The 16,185-nt window shown below is 50.6% G+C and overlaps 1 protein-coding gene across 2 annotated transcripts in view; it reads left to right on the top strand.

Moving 5' to 3' along the window:
• Positions 1-16,185, top strand: part of C6 (complement C6) — a 162,293-nt gene that overhangs the window by 80,913 nt on the left and 65,195 nt on the right. For both annotated transcript variants that reach the window (XM_063961425.1, XM_063961418.1), the window contains exon 5: positions 122-260. In XM_063961425.1, coding sequence (XP_063817495.1) covers positions 122-260 — 139 coding nt within the window. The remainder of the gene's footprint in view (positions 1-121; positions 261-16,185) is intronic.

The following is a 16,185-nucleotide window of genomic DNA, read 5'->3' as shown; positions in this document are numbered from 1 at the left end:
GCATAGTTGTAATGTCGACATGCTTGTCGTATGTAAGAATAGAATTATGTTTTATCTATAAAACATTTTAGAATAAAATAAAAAAATACTCTGCTTACAATTTCCTGCTTCTACAAAATAGGTCGCTGCGTCGAGATAAAATTGAAGTGCAATGGAGACGACGATTGTGGAGACAATTCTGATGAAAGAGACTGTAAGAGGAAGCCAGAACCCAAGAGGAACTATGAGTACATTCCAGGAGTTCAACTTATGGGAAACGGGTAAGCAGATATATCAGTTGGTGCCATTATTTGAAGTACTGTATTCATGTTGCTTAATAATGTGAGAATCAGTTCAGTATGACCCAGCGACACCACTGAGGTATGCTGCGGAACGTAACCATTTCATCGGTTCTAACAATAGTCTTGAGACTGTAGCCTATAATGTAAATTCATTTGGAACAAGACACATCACTGAAACACAGAGCCAGCCATTTTGGGAGCTGAACTAATAGCACCTTATGGAGGCAGCTATTTTGGGAGCTGAACCAATAGTACCTTATAGAGGCAGCCATTTTGGGAGCTGAACTTAGAGTACCTCATGGAGGCAGCCATTTTGGGAGCTGAGCTGATAGCACCTACGGAGTCAGCCATTTTCGGATATGAACTAATAGCACTTCATGCAGGCAGCCATATTGGGAGCTGAATTAATAGCACCAATGGGACAGCCATTTTGGGAGTTGAACATATAGCACCTTATGGAAGCAGCCATTTTGGGAGCTGAACTAATAGCACCTCATGCAGGCAGCCATTTTTTGGGAGCTGAACTGATAGCACCCATGGAGGCAGCTATTTTGGGATCTGAGCTTATAGTACCTCATGGAGGCAGCCATTTTGGGAGCTGAACTAAGAGCAACTAATGGAGGCAGACATTTTGGGAGCTGACCTAATATATCAAAATAATCATAGCAATTGTCTCTGGTGGCATAGTATCTTAGTGCGCATAATGTCTTCAACATTAAGACACACATTATGAGGGAAAGCGCATTTATGTAAAAAAATATGTAATAAAATCATTAAAATGGATAAATGTGAAACATGAAATAAAGACAATGGCAATGTTCTATTATTCTTAGGACTTACTGAACAAGATACAATCTTACAATTTTTACCACACTTTCCCAGGAAAATTCAGCAGCAACTGAAGTATGCCTGACCATGCCAGTGCGGGATATGAGCCAATCACATGGTCCTTACATCCAATCCTAGGAGGTCCTCTCCAGCCAGGGTAACCCCTCTGCTGCAGTGACCTCTGTGCAATCAGAATAAATACTGCCATGAACTTGAAGGCTACAGTGATCATATTTCAGTGAAGCCATAGCCTCCAACATTTTATAAATAAAAATCGGTACAAATTCGAAAAGATGGCGTGGTCATGGGTAAAGGGGCGTGGCCACATCCCCTTTCCTATACTTTCAATGGAAGTTTAGAGAGCCAAAAATCGGTACAGACCATAACAAAAGGTACTGTACCTGCCAAAAAGGTACAGTTGGAGGGTATGTGAAGCATGTGGATATTGTCATTAATTAAGTAGTGGTCCAAAAGGAAGCTATAATGCTGTTCTTACTTCTTTTTGGATCATGTGTTGGCATTTCAGACCAGAAGACTGCAAATTGTCACATGGAGCCAAAGTGAAAGTGGGTGCTTCAGTGTTTGTGCAGGCGTAAAAATAAATCCTCACTCCCATTCAAACTTACTATGCTCTGGAGCTGAGCTTATGGGTGGTGCACATCCGTACCCTTAACTGAGTTGTAAATTGTCTAACTTCAGTGAGAGAGAGTCGACACGACTGCGGGCTATGCACATTTGGGCATAAGGAAATATATTCTTGCATAGAGGCTTGTCTTTTGCAGCTAGTACAGGGTTGGGTGTACAGTAGGTATACACTGATAATTTTTTATTATTATTATTATCCTTTATTTATATGGCGCCACAAGGGTTCTGCAGCGCCCAATTACATATGCACATAAACAAAACAGGAAAACAGTGACTTACAGTTGAAGACAATATAGGACAATTACAGGGTAACTAAGCATAACTACACCAGTAGACGACACTGAGATGAGTATCAAGGTGTCCGAAAACGGCAGGATTTGGGCAGTTGAGGATTATTAAAGTTAGTAAGGATAACCACATGAGGGAAGAGGGCCCTGCTCGTAAGAGCTTACATTCTAAAGGGGAGGGCCAGACAGACAGGGGTGACACAGATAGGGTAGACAGAGAGCGTTGGACAGGAGGTTAGGATGAGATTTGGCTGGGTTTGGTGAAGAAGTGGGTCTTAAGAGCCTGTTTGAAGTTCTGTAGAGAGGTGGAGAGTCTGAGGGGGAGAGGTAGGGAATTCCAGAGAAAGGGAGCAGCACGTGAAAAATCTTGGAGAGAGGATAATGATAGGATAATGATAACTACAGTAGTAAAAACCAGACACATGGGTAGGGGTGGGTACCAGTGACGTACTAAGGTGATGTGGGGTTAAGGTAGTGGTCCTGGGTGACAGGCAAGGCCAGATCGGAAAGGGAAGGGGGGGCCAGAATGTTCCTGGATGGTGACTGCTATGACTCTGTGTTTTGCATGCACAGTGCTTACAGCGCAGAGTTTGTCCCGAGTCCATCTGTGATGCTGATAAGGGGAATGGGTAGTCACTCTGCAATGTATGTACTGTATGTGCAGAACACAGAGCTGGAAGGATTCATGTGCAGCCAGCCACAGGATGCAAGTACTCTGGGGCACTGGAGTGGAGTGGAGTGTGGTAGGGGAGGCACTGTTTAGCATACAGAGGAGCACTGTGGTGCATACAGGAAGTCACTGTGGTGCATATTGGTGGAAACTGGAGGTTACTGGGGAGGTGCCAAATATGTTAGGTACGCCACTGGCATGCACACTGCTAGATGCATACAGTACGACATGCATCTATGGAGTAACATACAGTACACCCAGGGCGAGGTATAATAGGGTCCGAGATAGCCGGAGGTGCGGGATGCTGACCAATATCACAGTTTTGCATTCTAAATTAATTTCCCTTTAAAAAAAAAGTCTGAGATTGGCCGGCATCTTGTACCTCCGGCGAACTCGGGGCCTAATTCAGACCTAATCGCAGCAGCAAATTTGTTAGCAGTTGGGCAAAACCATGTGCACTGCAGGCGGGGTAGATATAACATGCGCAGAGAGAGTTAAGGTGTCACAACTGAGGGCCTGAGCTGACGGGAGGCAGCCTCAGTTGTAGGGGCTGAGATGTACCGGAACCTGGGAGGTTGTATCAGACCCCTGGACATGTAAGTAACATGAATAATAACTGCCCGAAGGCGTGACCACGACAACTTGGATAAAAGTCAATGATGTTTATTATGACAACTCCGCAACACAGCAGCAGTAAAAGAAAACGTAAAAGTCAGCAAAGAATAAATACAGTTCCTGGGTACTACAGGATGGCAGGAGCCACAGCGCACTGGTAGTGTGAGATAGTTCTTATAATCTTCTAGATGGAAAGTCCTTACCAGGCCCGACTGTAGCAATGGAGACAACCCAGGATTGTGCCAGCTGGTGTTCCAGGAAAAGCTGGGTTGCTGAAGATAAAACGGCTGCTGTGGATACTGGCTGGAACCAGACTGTTGTTAGCACGGAGTGGATACTGGCTGGAACCAGTTAAATAATAAATGAACTTGGGAGCGATGAAATATGAACTGAAATGTAGAACTTGAGAGCGGAGAAATAATAATACCGGTGGAGAGTGGTAAAGTGTAGAAAGGACACCGGCCCTTTAAGAGAAGCTGTACTCTGCTGGAAGCTGAGCTGGAAGCAGGTAATGTTGTAGCTGGAAACAGATGAATCCACAATGGATTGGAGAGTCAGGCTACACCGCAGGTGGAATGCTGGTGCGGGTCTCTATGGTGGAAGTCTTGAGACAGGAGCTGGAACCTGGAAGACAATCACAGGAGAGAGACAAACAGGAACTAGGTTTGACAACCAAAGCACTGACACCTTCCTTGCTCAGGCACAACCTATTTATACCTGCAGCAAGGAAGGCATTGGCTAGGCAATTATGCAAATTAATAATACTGACAACGGATTGGTAGGAAAGATCAGCTGACAGAATCCAAGATGGCTGCGCCCATGCAGACACTTGGAGGGAAGTTTGGATTGTAAACCATGTGGTCTGGAAAACAGTAATGGCGGCGCCGGCCACCGGAGACAGGAGACGCCAGGCTGACAGATGCACATCCGACCACGCGGACACAGCGGAGGCCGCGGCTGACGTGATCGCCACTCAGAATGCAGAAGCTCAGGGACGGCGGCGGAGGCCGCGGGAGACGCCATGCCAGATGTATAAGGCGTTACTGTGACTGCGTCCAGAGAGACAGGAGAGGATGCGGGAATGTGCACATCAGGATAACAGATGGGATCCGGTCCTGGAGCGCTGAGCCAGCCTTAGGAGGCATCTGATAGGTAAGAAATGGCGTCCAGATACCCGGATCGTGACAGCACCCCCCCCTTTAGGAGTGGCCCCAGGACACTTCTTTGGCTTTTGAGGAAACTTGGAATGGAATCTCCGGACCAAGGCAGGAGCATGGACATCAGAAGCATTGGTCCATGAACGTTCCTCAGGGCCATAACCCTTCCAGTCAATAAGATACTGAAGTTGACCGTAACGGTGACGTGAGTCCAGGATCTTGGCCACTTCATACTCAACGCCTCGTTGAGTTTGGACTTTCGGAGTTGGAGGAAGTGAGGAATGAAACCGATTCAAGATTAGCGGTTTCAACAGGGAAACATGGAATGTCCTGGGTATTTTTAAGAAAGGAGGTAACTGGAGTCTGTAAGCAACAGGATTGATGACTTGATCAATTTTAAAAGGACCGATGAAGCGAGGTGCAAACTTCATACTGGGAACTCTCAACCTCAAATTCTTCGTGGATAACCATACCCGATCACCCACCTTGAGAGCAGGAACTGCTCGACGCTTCTTATCCGCAAACTTCTTGTACCTGAACGATGCCTTGAGCAGAGCTGATCGTACGCTCTTCCAGATATTGGCAAACTGATGCAAGGTGATATCCACTGCGGGAACAGAAGTTGCTGGAAGCGGTTGGAACTCAGGGACTTTAGGGTGGAATCCAAAGTTGGTGAAGAATGGTGTTGAAGAAGATGAAGAATGATACTGGTTGTTATGACAGAACTCGGCCCAGGGAAGTAATTGAACCCAGTCATCTTGAGAGGAGGACACATAGATGCGGAGGAAGGACTCCAAGTCCTGATTCACCCTCTCAGTTTGACCATTGGTCTGAGGATGGTAAGCCGTGGAAAACTTTAGCTTGACTTGGAGGACTTGACATAAACTTCGCCAGAATTTGGCTGTGAATTGAACTCCTCGATCTGAGATAATTTCCTCTGGAAGACCGTGGAGTCGGAAGATCTCTTGTATGAATACTTGAGCCAACTTGGAAGCTGACGGAAGACCGGTGAGAGGAATGAAGTGTGCCATCTTGGTGAACCGGTCAACTACCACCCAGATGGTATTGAACTTGTTGCACATGGGCAAATCTGTAATAAAATCCATCGACAAATGGGTCCATGGTCGACGGGGAACAGATAGTGGAACCAGTTGCCCCGCAGGCGACTGGCGGGATACTTTATGTTGGGCACACTTTGGGCAAGATGCAATAAACTCCAAAACGTCCTTTTTCAGAGTTGGCCACCAATAGGACCTAGAGATAAACTCCAGGGTTTTTTGGATACCTGTATGTCCGGCAAAGCGGGAAGCATGGGCCCAATGCATGAGCTTCTTCCTTAGTGTCGGCTTCACAAAACTTTTCCCTGATGGGGGCGTAGAGTCCATCCCTACCGTGGAGAATGCCAACGGATTTATAATAGGATGCTTGTCTGAAGACTCTGACTCATTTTCTTGCTCCCATGAGCGGGAAAGGGCATCGGCCTTGCGATTCTGAGAGCCCGGACAGAACTGGAGTTTAAAGTCGAATCTGGAAAAGAAAAGTGCCCATCTGGCCTGACGAGGGTTGAGACATTGTGCGCCTTTTAGATATAGAAGGTTCTTGTGGTCTGTAAGTATGGTGATTGAATGAGAAGCTCCCTCCAACAGATATCTCCACTCCTCTAGAGCGAGCTTGATGGCTAGCAACTCCTGGTCGCCAATGGCATAGTTGCGCTCCGCTGGGGAGAACTTCCGGGAGAAGAAACTGCAAGGATGTAAATGGCCATCTTTAGCCCTCTGAGATAACACCGCTCCTACTCCAACGGAGGAGGCATCCACCTCTAAGATGAAAGGAGAGTCGATGTCAGACTGTTTCAGGACAGGCGCAGAGATGAACCTCTGTTTCAAAAGATGAAAAGCTTGCATGGCTTCTTCAGACCACTTGGACGGGTTAGCACCCTTCTTGGTGAAAGCAGTAATAGGCGCCACAATGGTGGAAAAGTCTCGTATAAACTTTCGGTAATAATTGGCGAACCCTAAGAACCTCTGGACCCCTTTGAGGGTTAAGGGTACCGGCCAATTCTGGATTGCTTGTAGTTTCTCAGGATCCATCTCTAGTCCGGAACCGGACACAATGTACCCTAGAAACGGAATGGACTTGACTTCAAAGACGCATTTCTCTAATTTGCAGTAGAGATGATTGACACGGAGACGGGACAGAACCTCCTTTACCCAAAAACGATGTTCCTCTAAATTGTTGGCAAAAATGAGGATATCATCTAGATAGACCACGACATGACGGTATAGAATGTCTCTGAAGATCTCATTGACGAAATGCTGGAAGACAGCTGGAGCATTGCTCAATCCGAAGGGCATGACGAGGTACTCATAATGTCCGTCACGGGTGTTAAATGCGGTCTTCCACTCGTCACCCTCACGGATCCGGATGAGATTGTATGCACCTCTCAAGTCCAGCTTTGTAAAGATGGTAGCTCCGCTAACTCTGTCAAAGAGCTCAGTAATCAGGGGTAAAGGATAGCGGTTCTTGATGGTAATGTCGTTCAAACCTCTGTAGTCGATGCACGGCCGCAGACCACCATCTTTCTTTTTTACAAAGAAGAAGCCTGCGCCGGCTGGAGAAGAAGAAGGTCGAATGAACCCCTTTGCTAGGTTCTCTTTAATGTATTCCTCCATAGAATGCGTCTCAGGCAGAGACAACGGATAAGTTCGGCCTCGAGGTGGAACCTTCCCTGGAACGAGATCAATCGGGCAGTCCCATTCTCTATGAGGAGGAAGGATATCAGCAGAAGCTTTACTGAACACATCCGTGAAATCTTGATATGGAGGAGGTGGAACATCAGACGACCTGGGGGAGGAAGAACAGACAGGCAACACTTTAAACAAACATGTCTCAGCACAGGAGGAACCCCATGCCAGAATTTGCGTAGTCGTCCAATCAATTGTAGGATTGTGAAGACGGAGCCATGGAAGGCCCAGGACCACAGGATGTGTGGCTCTTGGAATCACTAAAAGTGAAATAAGTTCGGAATGAAGAACTCCCACTCTCAGACGAACTGGTAGAGTCCTTAGAGCAATAACTGTATCAAAAATTTTACTGCCATCCACGGCAGTTAAGGAAAAGGAGGAAGGAAGTCTCTCGGTGGGTAGGGACCACCGTTTAACATAGGCTTCGGTAATAAAGTTCCCAGCTGCTCCGGAATCCAGGAGGGCAATGACGTTCTGATAACGTTGAGCAACTTGAAGCGAGACTGGGAGATTACAATCTTGAGGGGATGGAGAGGAGATCATTACTCCTAGCCGGCCCTCTCCTTGGCGAGCTAGGGTCTGGAGTCCCGGACGTTTGGGACAGGCATTAATGGTGTGAGACGGAGCTGCACAATAGAGACAGAGAGACTCGGAGAGACGTCTTCGGCGCTCAGCAGGAGTTAAACGGGAACGGCCAAGTTGCATGGGCTCATCTTTAGATGGTGACAGTTGACGAGGAGGAGGAGCAGAAGATTTTGGAGCAGATGATCTTCCACGCTCAGTTGCTCTCTCTCTGAAACGTAAATCAACTTTCGTGCAGAGTGAGATTAGCTCATCTAACTTAGAAGGTAAGTCTCTGGTAGCTAACTCATCTTTAATACGCTCAGATAAGCCATGCCAGAATGCAGCATACAGGGCCTCGTCGTTCCATGCCAGTTCGGATGCCAGGATCTGGAACTGTATCAGATATTGTCCTACAGTACGTGACCCCTGGCGTAAACGGAGAATCTCGGATGAAGCTGAGGTTACCCGGCCTGGCTCGTCGAAGATGCGCCTGAATGTTGACACGAAGGCAGTGTAGGAAGATAGCAGGGTGTCGGACCTCTCCCATAACGGTGATGCCCAATCAAGGGCTGAGCCACTGAGAAGAGAAATAATGTAGGCAATTTTTGTACGGTCACTGGGAAAATTGCCAGGTTGTAGCTCAAACTGAATCTCACACTGGTTGAGAAATCCCCTGCAGAATCTTGGAGATCCGTCAAATTTTGCTGGCGTTGGAAGATGAAGACGTGGAGCAGAAATGGGTAAGGTGGGTGGGGTTATAGCTGGAGTCACTGTGGTTGACGCACCAGACGCGCCTGATCCACGGAGAGTTGTCTGAATCCCATCCAGCCGAGTAGAGAGATCCTGGAGACAGCGGATGATGTGGCCCTGTGCAGCCTCCTGATGTTCTAGTCGGGCTGCCAGTTCTTGCATCGGCCTGGCCGCTTGATCCTGGTCTCCGGCTGGATTCATTAGGTCAGTGCTTACTGTCACAACTGAGGGCCTGAGCTGACGGGAGGCAGCCTCAGTTGTAGTGAGATTTACCGGAACCTGGGAGGTTGTATCAGACCCCTGGACATGTAAGTAACATGAATAATAACTGCCCGAAGGCGTGACCACGACAACTTGGATAAAAGTCAATGATGTTTATTATGACAACTCCGCAACACAGCAGCAGTAAAAGAAAACGTAAAAGTCAGCAAAGAATAAATACAGTTCCTGGGTACTACAGGATGGCAGGAGCCACAGGGCACTGGTAGTGTGAGATAGTTCTTATAATCTTCTAGATGGAAAGTCCTTACCAGGCCCGACTGTAGCAATGGAGACAACCCAGGATTGTGCCAGCTGGTGTTCCAGGAAAAGCTGGGTTGCTGAAGATAAAACGGCTGCTGTGGATACTGGCTGGAACCAGACTGTTGTTAGCACGGAGTGGATACTGGCTGGAACCAGTTAAATAATAAATGAACTTGGGAGCGATGAAATATGAACTGAAATGTAGAACTTGAGAGCGGAGAAATAATAATACCGGTGGAGAGTGGTAAAGTGTAGAAAGGACACCGGCCCTTTAAGAGAAGCTGTACTCTGCTGGAAGCTGAGCTGGAAGCAGGTAATGTTGTAGCTGGAAACAGATGAATCCACAATGGATTGGAGAGTCAGGCTACACCGCAGGTGGAATGCTGGTGCGGGTCTCTATGGTGGAAGTCTTGAGACAGGAGCTGGAACCTGGAAGACAATCACAGGAGAGAGACAAACAGGAACTAGGTTTGACAACCAAAGCACTGACGCCTTCCTTGCTCAGGCACAACCTATTTATACCTGCAGCAAGGAAGGCATTGGCTAGGCAATTATGCAAATTAATAATACTGACAACGGATTGGTAGGAAAGATCAGCTGACAGAATCCAAGATGGCTGCGCCCATGCAGACACTTGGAGGGAAGTTTGGATTGTAAACCATGTGGTCTGGAAAACAGTAATGGCGGCGCCGGCCACCGGAGACAGGAGACGCCAGGCTGACAGATGCACATCCGACCACGCGGACACAGCGGAGGCCGCGGCTGACGTGATCGCCACTCAGAATGCAGAAGCTCAGGGACGGCGGCGGAGGCCGCGGGAGACGCCATGCCAGATGTATAAGGCGTTACTGTGACTGCGTCCAGAGAGACAGGAGAGGATGCGGGAATGTGCACATCAGGATAACAGATGGGATCCGGTCCTGGAGCGCTGAGCCAGCCTTAGGAGGCATCTGATAGGTAAGAAATGGCGTCCAGATACCCGGATCGTGACATAAGGCCCGTACACACTGGCCGATATATCAATAGAATGGCCGATATATTGCGGGTCCGTCGGCCTGTGTGTACGGGCAATAGGTCTGTGAACTCCGTCCTCACAGATATATCGCGTCGGCCCTGCAGCACAGCCGATGGCCAATATATCTACCGATATATTGGCACATCGCTGTGTGTGTATGGGCGACCAGCCGACCGCCCGTACACAAGCTGCGGCAGCCGGTGGTGATTGACAGCTGAACTGCCTGCCCAGGTCATGACGTCAGTCCCCAACTCATCACACTGCCTGATCCGTCCATAGATAGACTGTGTAGGGCATATAATGTGACCAAGCAGCATAAACTCACTGTCCTGGCTGAAGCACGCCTCTTAGTGCATCACTGTGGCATGGAAGGGGTCAATGTTTTTGTGGGAGGAACGTGAGGAGAAACGTTCAGGATCATGATTGGCTGGATGGTGAATAGGGGCTGGTCTGACATACATATAGTCTGCAGATCTAGGACATCCTGCCTCAGTTTTCCTCGTGACTGTTAAGTACTACTGCTTGTGCTTGTCAGTATTTATTCCATTTAACTTCCATTACTCTATCCTATTTCTCCCTGCCTTCTCCTCAGCCTTAATCTCTCTGTATTTCTTTTTCCTACCCTGTTCTTCCCTTCTTCTATCCATCTCCTCCCTGCCCCCTTTTTACTCCATTGAGTGCACGTGATGGCCGCAAGACCCAGGCGCGGCGCGGGCCTCCCTGCTTGGCTTCTGGACTCCTATGCGGTCCGGCCAAGACAGGGCAGGCCTGCTGCGGCTGGGGTGCGGTAGACACTGGGCATCCGCGGCCGGGCTCGGCCACCCGCTTCTGCTGCCTTACGCCCGCGTTCTCCGTCCCCTCCGCTAGCGGCTCTCTTCCCCTGGGGGGGGGGGGGGGGGTGTGCAGCCCCAATGATATTACACGCTCCAACGGGCGGGCGAGGGGTCGCGCAGCTGACGGACGCGGGGAGTCCATGCAGCGCGCGTGCTGCACCTGATATGGCCGCAACCAGTGGGGGCAGCCTCCATATACCTCTGGCTCTCATCCCCCTCTCCACTGGGCGGGCGGGGGGTCGCGCGGCTGCCGGAGGCGGTGGGTCCGTGCAGCTCGCGCGTGCTCATATATTTCAGGTCCGCACCAGGGAGCCCATATGAGGCCTCCTCTCGCTGGGCCTGGTGGGGATCATAATGTCCCAGATCAGGGCCGGGTAGCGCGCTCCCGTGGCGGGGCAGTGCGACGCGCCCACTCTGCTGATGGGTCGGTGCTGCCGACGAACCTTGCAAGGGCCGTCGCGCAGGGACGCTCTGCGTCCGCCTGCAGTGGGACGGGCCACCAGGCCTCTCCTGCCGTGGTTGGACCCGTGGCTCCACCCCCTTCTTTGGTTGCAAGCGCATCGCATAGTAATGCCGCCAGACGTTAATGTGCGCCCCCCGGCCACTCCCAGGCTGGGGGCCCGGCTGCAGGTTAATCGCCCCCTGTGGGGATGGAGGGGATGGTGGGCGCAGGCGGGTAACAAGTTGTCTGTCCCCTGCCGCATCCAGACTGATAATTCAGATGCTGCTGCGGACAGCCCTCTGTTGGACGGTGTGCTGCGTTTTTCTAGTAGTGACGGCGCTCAGGTATATGGTGCTGAGACCAATGCTCGGAATAGGAGGAGGTCACGGCGCAGGCGGGTCAGGCAGAGTTTATTGCAGCAGGACAGATATGCAGTGATACCCGACAGCGAGGGATCGTCCGGGTCCTTACTCCCGACGGGTGGTTTGCGAACCTTACGTGGGACGCGAGACTCACATGCCACGTTTGAGCTTAGAGCGCCGGTGACGGCGGCCGCACCTTTGGTGGACGCCACCGTCTTGTCTGCCAATTGTGCCGCAATCGTGTCGGCGGCGGCTCCCTTGTTATCCTCCGTACCCGGAGGACCGGGGCAGACCACCATTTCTTTGGCTGATAGCATCGTGCAGACTCTTGCGCCGCTCCTGTCCTCTGGCGGAACGGCCGGCCCACCAGCCCCGCTTGCGATCCTACCCTAATTGGATTAGGCGCATGTTGATCTTCGCGGCGTGTTATCTAGAGACGCGCCCGGACGAGCATATGAACCTAGTGCGCTATCAGTTCCTTATACACATGCTGTACCATAAGTACAAAGGGTCGGCTTGGCGACGTTATGATGAGGACTTCCGGCGCAAACAGCACGGCCGGGTGATCTACAATTTCGGTAAAAAGGATGTCGAATTGTGCTCTGAGCTGACACAGGGCTCTGTGGGCACCGAGGAGGGAGGTACGGCGAGAAGATGGCCAAAGCAGCCTGGCTCTCGTTCTACCGCTTTTCGAGTAGGTCCGTCGCGCACGGGCATGGCAAATGTTTTGCTTTCAATAATGCCCAATGTGACTTGGGGGGTCGGTGTCGTTTTCGTCACTCCTGCATCAGATGTGGCAGAGCCCATGGGATCAAGGACTGCACCAGTCCTGGGACAGGGGGTAATTCCGTCCCGCAGACCCGGCAGAGTCGCGTTTCCGCGGCCCCAGGCGCTGGCCATGGCCCCACCCCAATTAGGCTCCTGGCGCTCATACCCTGGCTGCAACGGTACCCGCTGCGGGTGGACGCCCAATTTTTGCACTCGGGTTTCACGTCCAGCTTCCCCTTGCCGATATCTGGGCTAGTGGGTCCCGGGGCTGGTACGAACTTGCGTTCGGCTCGGGAGTTTCTGGACGTGCTACGGCAGAAGGTTCAGGCTTAGGTGTCGTTGGGCCGGATGATAGGCCCTTATCGGGATCCCCCTTACCGGATTTGGTCTTGTCCCCTGTCGGGATTGTGCCAAAGAAGACCGCGAGCAAATTTAGGCCCATACAACATCTTTCCTGTCCCCTCGGCTCATCAGTAAATTATGCTATCCCTGATGATCAGTGTAGGGTCGTTTACCTATCCTTTGATTCGGCCATAGCTACCATTAGGTCTTTTGGTCCGGGGGCCGTGATGTGTACATTGGACATCCAGACGGCGTTTCGTCTTCTCCCTCTGCACCCTTCGGCAGAGCTGGCCATAGGCATAGGCAAAGTAGCCAATTGCCTAGGTCATTTGATATGCCTAGAGGCATCATCAGCTTCTGCTGATTAAAATGATATGCGGCATGCCTATATTCTGGCCCTCTTCGCACACTTCGGGTTTCCGGTGGCACCTGAGAAGACTGAGGGTCCCTCTTCCTCCTTAGTTTACCTCGGAATTCAGATTGATACGGTTGCCGGACTATGTAGGCTCCCAGTGGATAAGGTGTTACGTCTTCACGATGATATCCTTTATGCGCTTGCTGCGGGCAAGCTTACTCTCAAGCAGGCTCAATCCCTCTTGGGCCTGTTTAATTTTGCTTGCAAAGTTATCCCCATGGGTAGGGTTTTCTGCAGGAAATTGGAGCGGGCAGCAGTTGGGATTAGACGCCCGCATCATTTTCTTAGATTGTCCCTCGAAATTTGGAGGGATTTACGCACATGGGACGAATTTCTAGTTCGTTTCAACGGCAAGAGGCGGTCGTGTCTAGCACATCCTTGGAGCTTTTCACGGACGCCTCTGGTGCTTGCGGTTTCTGAGCTAATTTCGCTAGCCGGTGGTGCGCATCTCCTTGGCCGAGGGCCTGGATTAGTGAGCAATTCACGACAAACATGCTGTTGCTGGAAATTTTTCCCATAAAGGTCGCATTGGAGTTATGGCGTGATGCCCTGCGTAACAAAAAGGTGATCTTCTGGTTCGACAATTTGGGCTTGGTTTTTGCCATTAATAGGCAGAAATCCACTTCCTTGCCGGTCCTGCAGCTCATTGCGCAGATAGTCTTGCTGTGCTTGGTGAACAACATTACGTTGTGAGCCAAGCATGTCCTGGGCGTGCGTAACGAAATTGCTGATGCCCTTTATTGATGCGATTGGCAGCGGTTTAGGCGCTTGGCTCCTGCAGCACTAAACCAAGGGGAATTATATCCTGATTATGTGTGGCAGGTTATCCGCCCGGATTGGAGGATTTAGCCCACAGGTCATTGGCTCCTGCAACTTTCGCGGCTTATGTGGCCGCATGGGAGCGGTGGAGTCGCTACCTTCTGGAGAGAGGCCATAGTGGTAAGACCTCTCACGAATTACTTTTAGATTACATCTGGGTTTAGTACACCAACGGAATTTCGCGGGCGTATGTTGGTAGGGTTCTAGCGGGTATATCTTACTTTCTGCAGCTTCGGGGGGAAGTGGACTTTGCTAAGTCCTTTTTCCGACGGAGGGTGTTGAAAGGATGGGCTCGGGCGATCCCGCCCCGCCCGGACAATCACCGGCCAATCACTGGGGGGTAAATTTACTAAGATGGGAGTTCTATTTAAAATGGGATGTTGCCCATAGCAACCTATCACATTCCTGGTATTATCTTCTAGAAGGTGCTAGATAAATGAGAAGCAGAATCTGATTGGTTGCTAGGGGTAACATCCCATCTTAAATAGAACCCCCATCTTAGTAAATTTGCCCCTGGGTCTTTGTTGAGGCGGATTTTAGGATCCCTCCGGAGTATTTGCTCTTCGGGATATGAAGTTGGCCTCTTCATGACGGCCCTTACGATTGCCTTTCACGGTGCGTTCAGGATGGGCGAGCTGGTGTCCGTTTCTCGGATTACGTCCTCACCCATGCTGGTGGCCCACGTCGTCATACGCTCTGACGGTTTGTGGTGTAGGATTCAGCGCTCCAAGACTGACGTAGTCGGCAGGGGGAAGTGGGTTCGAATGGGTCGGGCTCGTGCGCGCGGCATTTGTCCAGTTACCGTGGCCCATTCTTATTCGTCCATACGGCCTCCAACGCCTGACGGGTGGCTCGTCCATAGTGACGGTTCCCCGTTGACCAGATATCAATTCCGGTCGGTTTTGGGGCGTTGTATTTTATACCTTGGTCTATCTCCGGCCGACTATGGGACTCACTCTTTCCGCATCGGCGCTGCTTCAGCAGCCCCTGCGGCGGGTTGGTCCGAAGTCAAAGTCCGGGCACTGGGTAGGTGGAGGTCAAGCGCTATATCAGGCCTTTTCCTCCCAGTGCGCCCATTTGTGGATTAGCTGCTCGTCACAGTCGTCATTTGCGATTGTGGGGGCCTTGAGGAATTTTTGCTTTATCGTTGGTTTTAATTACGGTTTTGGCCGGCCAACGAAGTTTTGTGGTTTTGCCTCAAGTCAAATTGGGAGACCCCCCCCCCCCCTATTAGGGACGCAGGTTAGGTTCCCCCTTTTTCTCCATATTCCCTTTATTTTGTTTATTAATCTCAGTCACACCCTTCTTTTGCAGGAAGGCAGCTAGATCCGCACTTTACATTGTTTTATCGGCCATTCCTATGTATACTGGCTGTCAGTGTCGGCTCTGGCTTGCAACACGACCCGGTTTCCGGAGCTGAGGGCTGTGCGCTGGTTGGGGTGTAGAGGCCTCCGCTGGGATGGCCTGCGTGATTGGCTGAGGTCGGCAGTCGGCCTTTTCTGGTATCCGCTTTTTCTGGTCCTGCATCTGGGTGTCAATGATCTGGTGCGCCGCACTGGGCTGGACATTCGCCTCGAGATCAGACGTCAATTGCTGGAGCTTATGGCAGACTGGCCATTTTGCCTGTTCCTCTGTTCAGACATTGGGGGTAATTCCAAGTTGATCGCAGCAGGAACTTTGTTAGCAGTTGGACAAAACCATGCTGCACTGCAGGGGGGGCAGATTTAACATATGCAGAGAGAGTTAGATTTGGGTGTGGTGTGTTCAATCTGCAATCTAAATTGCAGTGTAACAATAAAGCAGCCAGTATTTACCCTGCACAGAAACGAAATAACCCACCCAAATCTAACGCTCTCTGCACATGTTAAATCTGCCCCCCCTGCAGTGTACATGGTTTTGCCCAATTGCTAACAGACTTGCTGCTACAATCAACTCAGAATTACCCCCATTGTCCCTAGGAGGTCTTGGCGTGGAGCCTTTAACCCCGGGGCGATTGACCTGGTTCGGAGGCGCGTCAATTAGGTGGTCGGTCGCGCTGTCCTCCAGCAGGGCAGGCTGGTCGTGACGCACGGGAGAATCTCCTTCCGTGATCCGACGCAGTACTGGTCTGACGGGGTGCACTTGTC

Source organism: Pseudophryne corroboree, chromosome 1, assembly GCF_028390025.1.
Source record: "Pseudophryne corroboree isolate aPseCor3 chromosome 1, aPseCor3.hap2, whole genome shotgun sequence".
Lineage (NCBI taxonomy): Eukaryota > Metazoa > Chordata > Amphibia > Anura > Myobatrachidae > Pseudophryne > Pseudophryne corroboree.
Note: the sequence above shows the minus strand (reverse complement) of the source record. Positions and strands in the feature narration are given on the sequence as shown.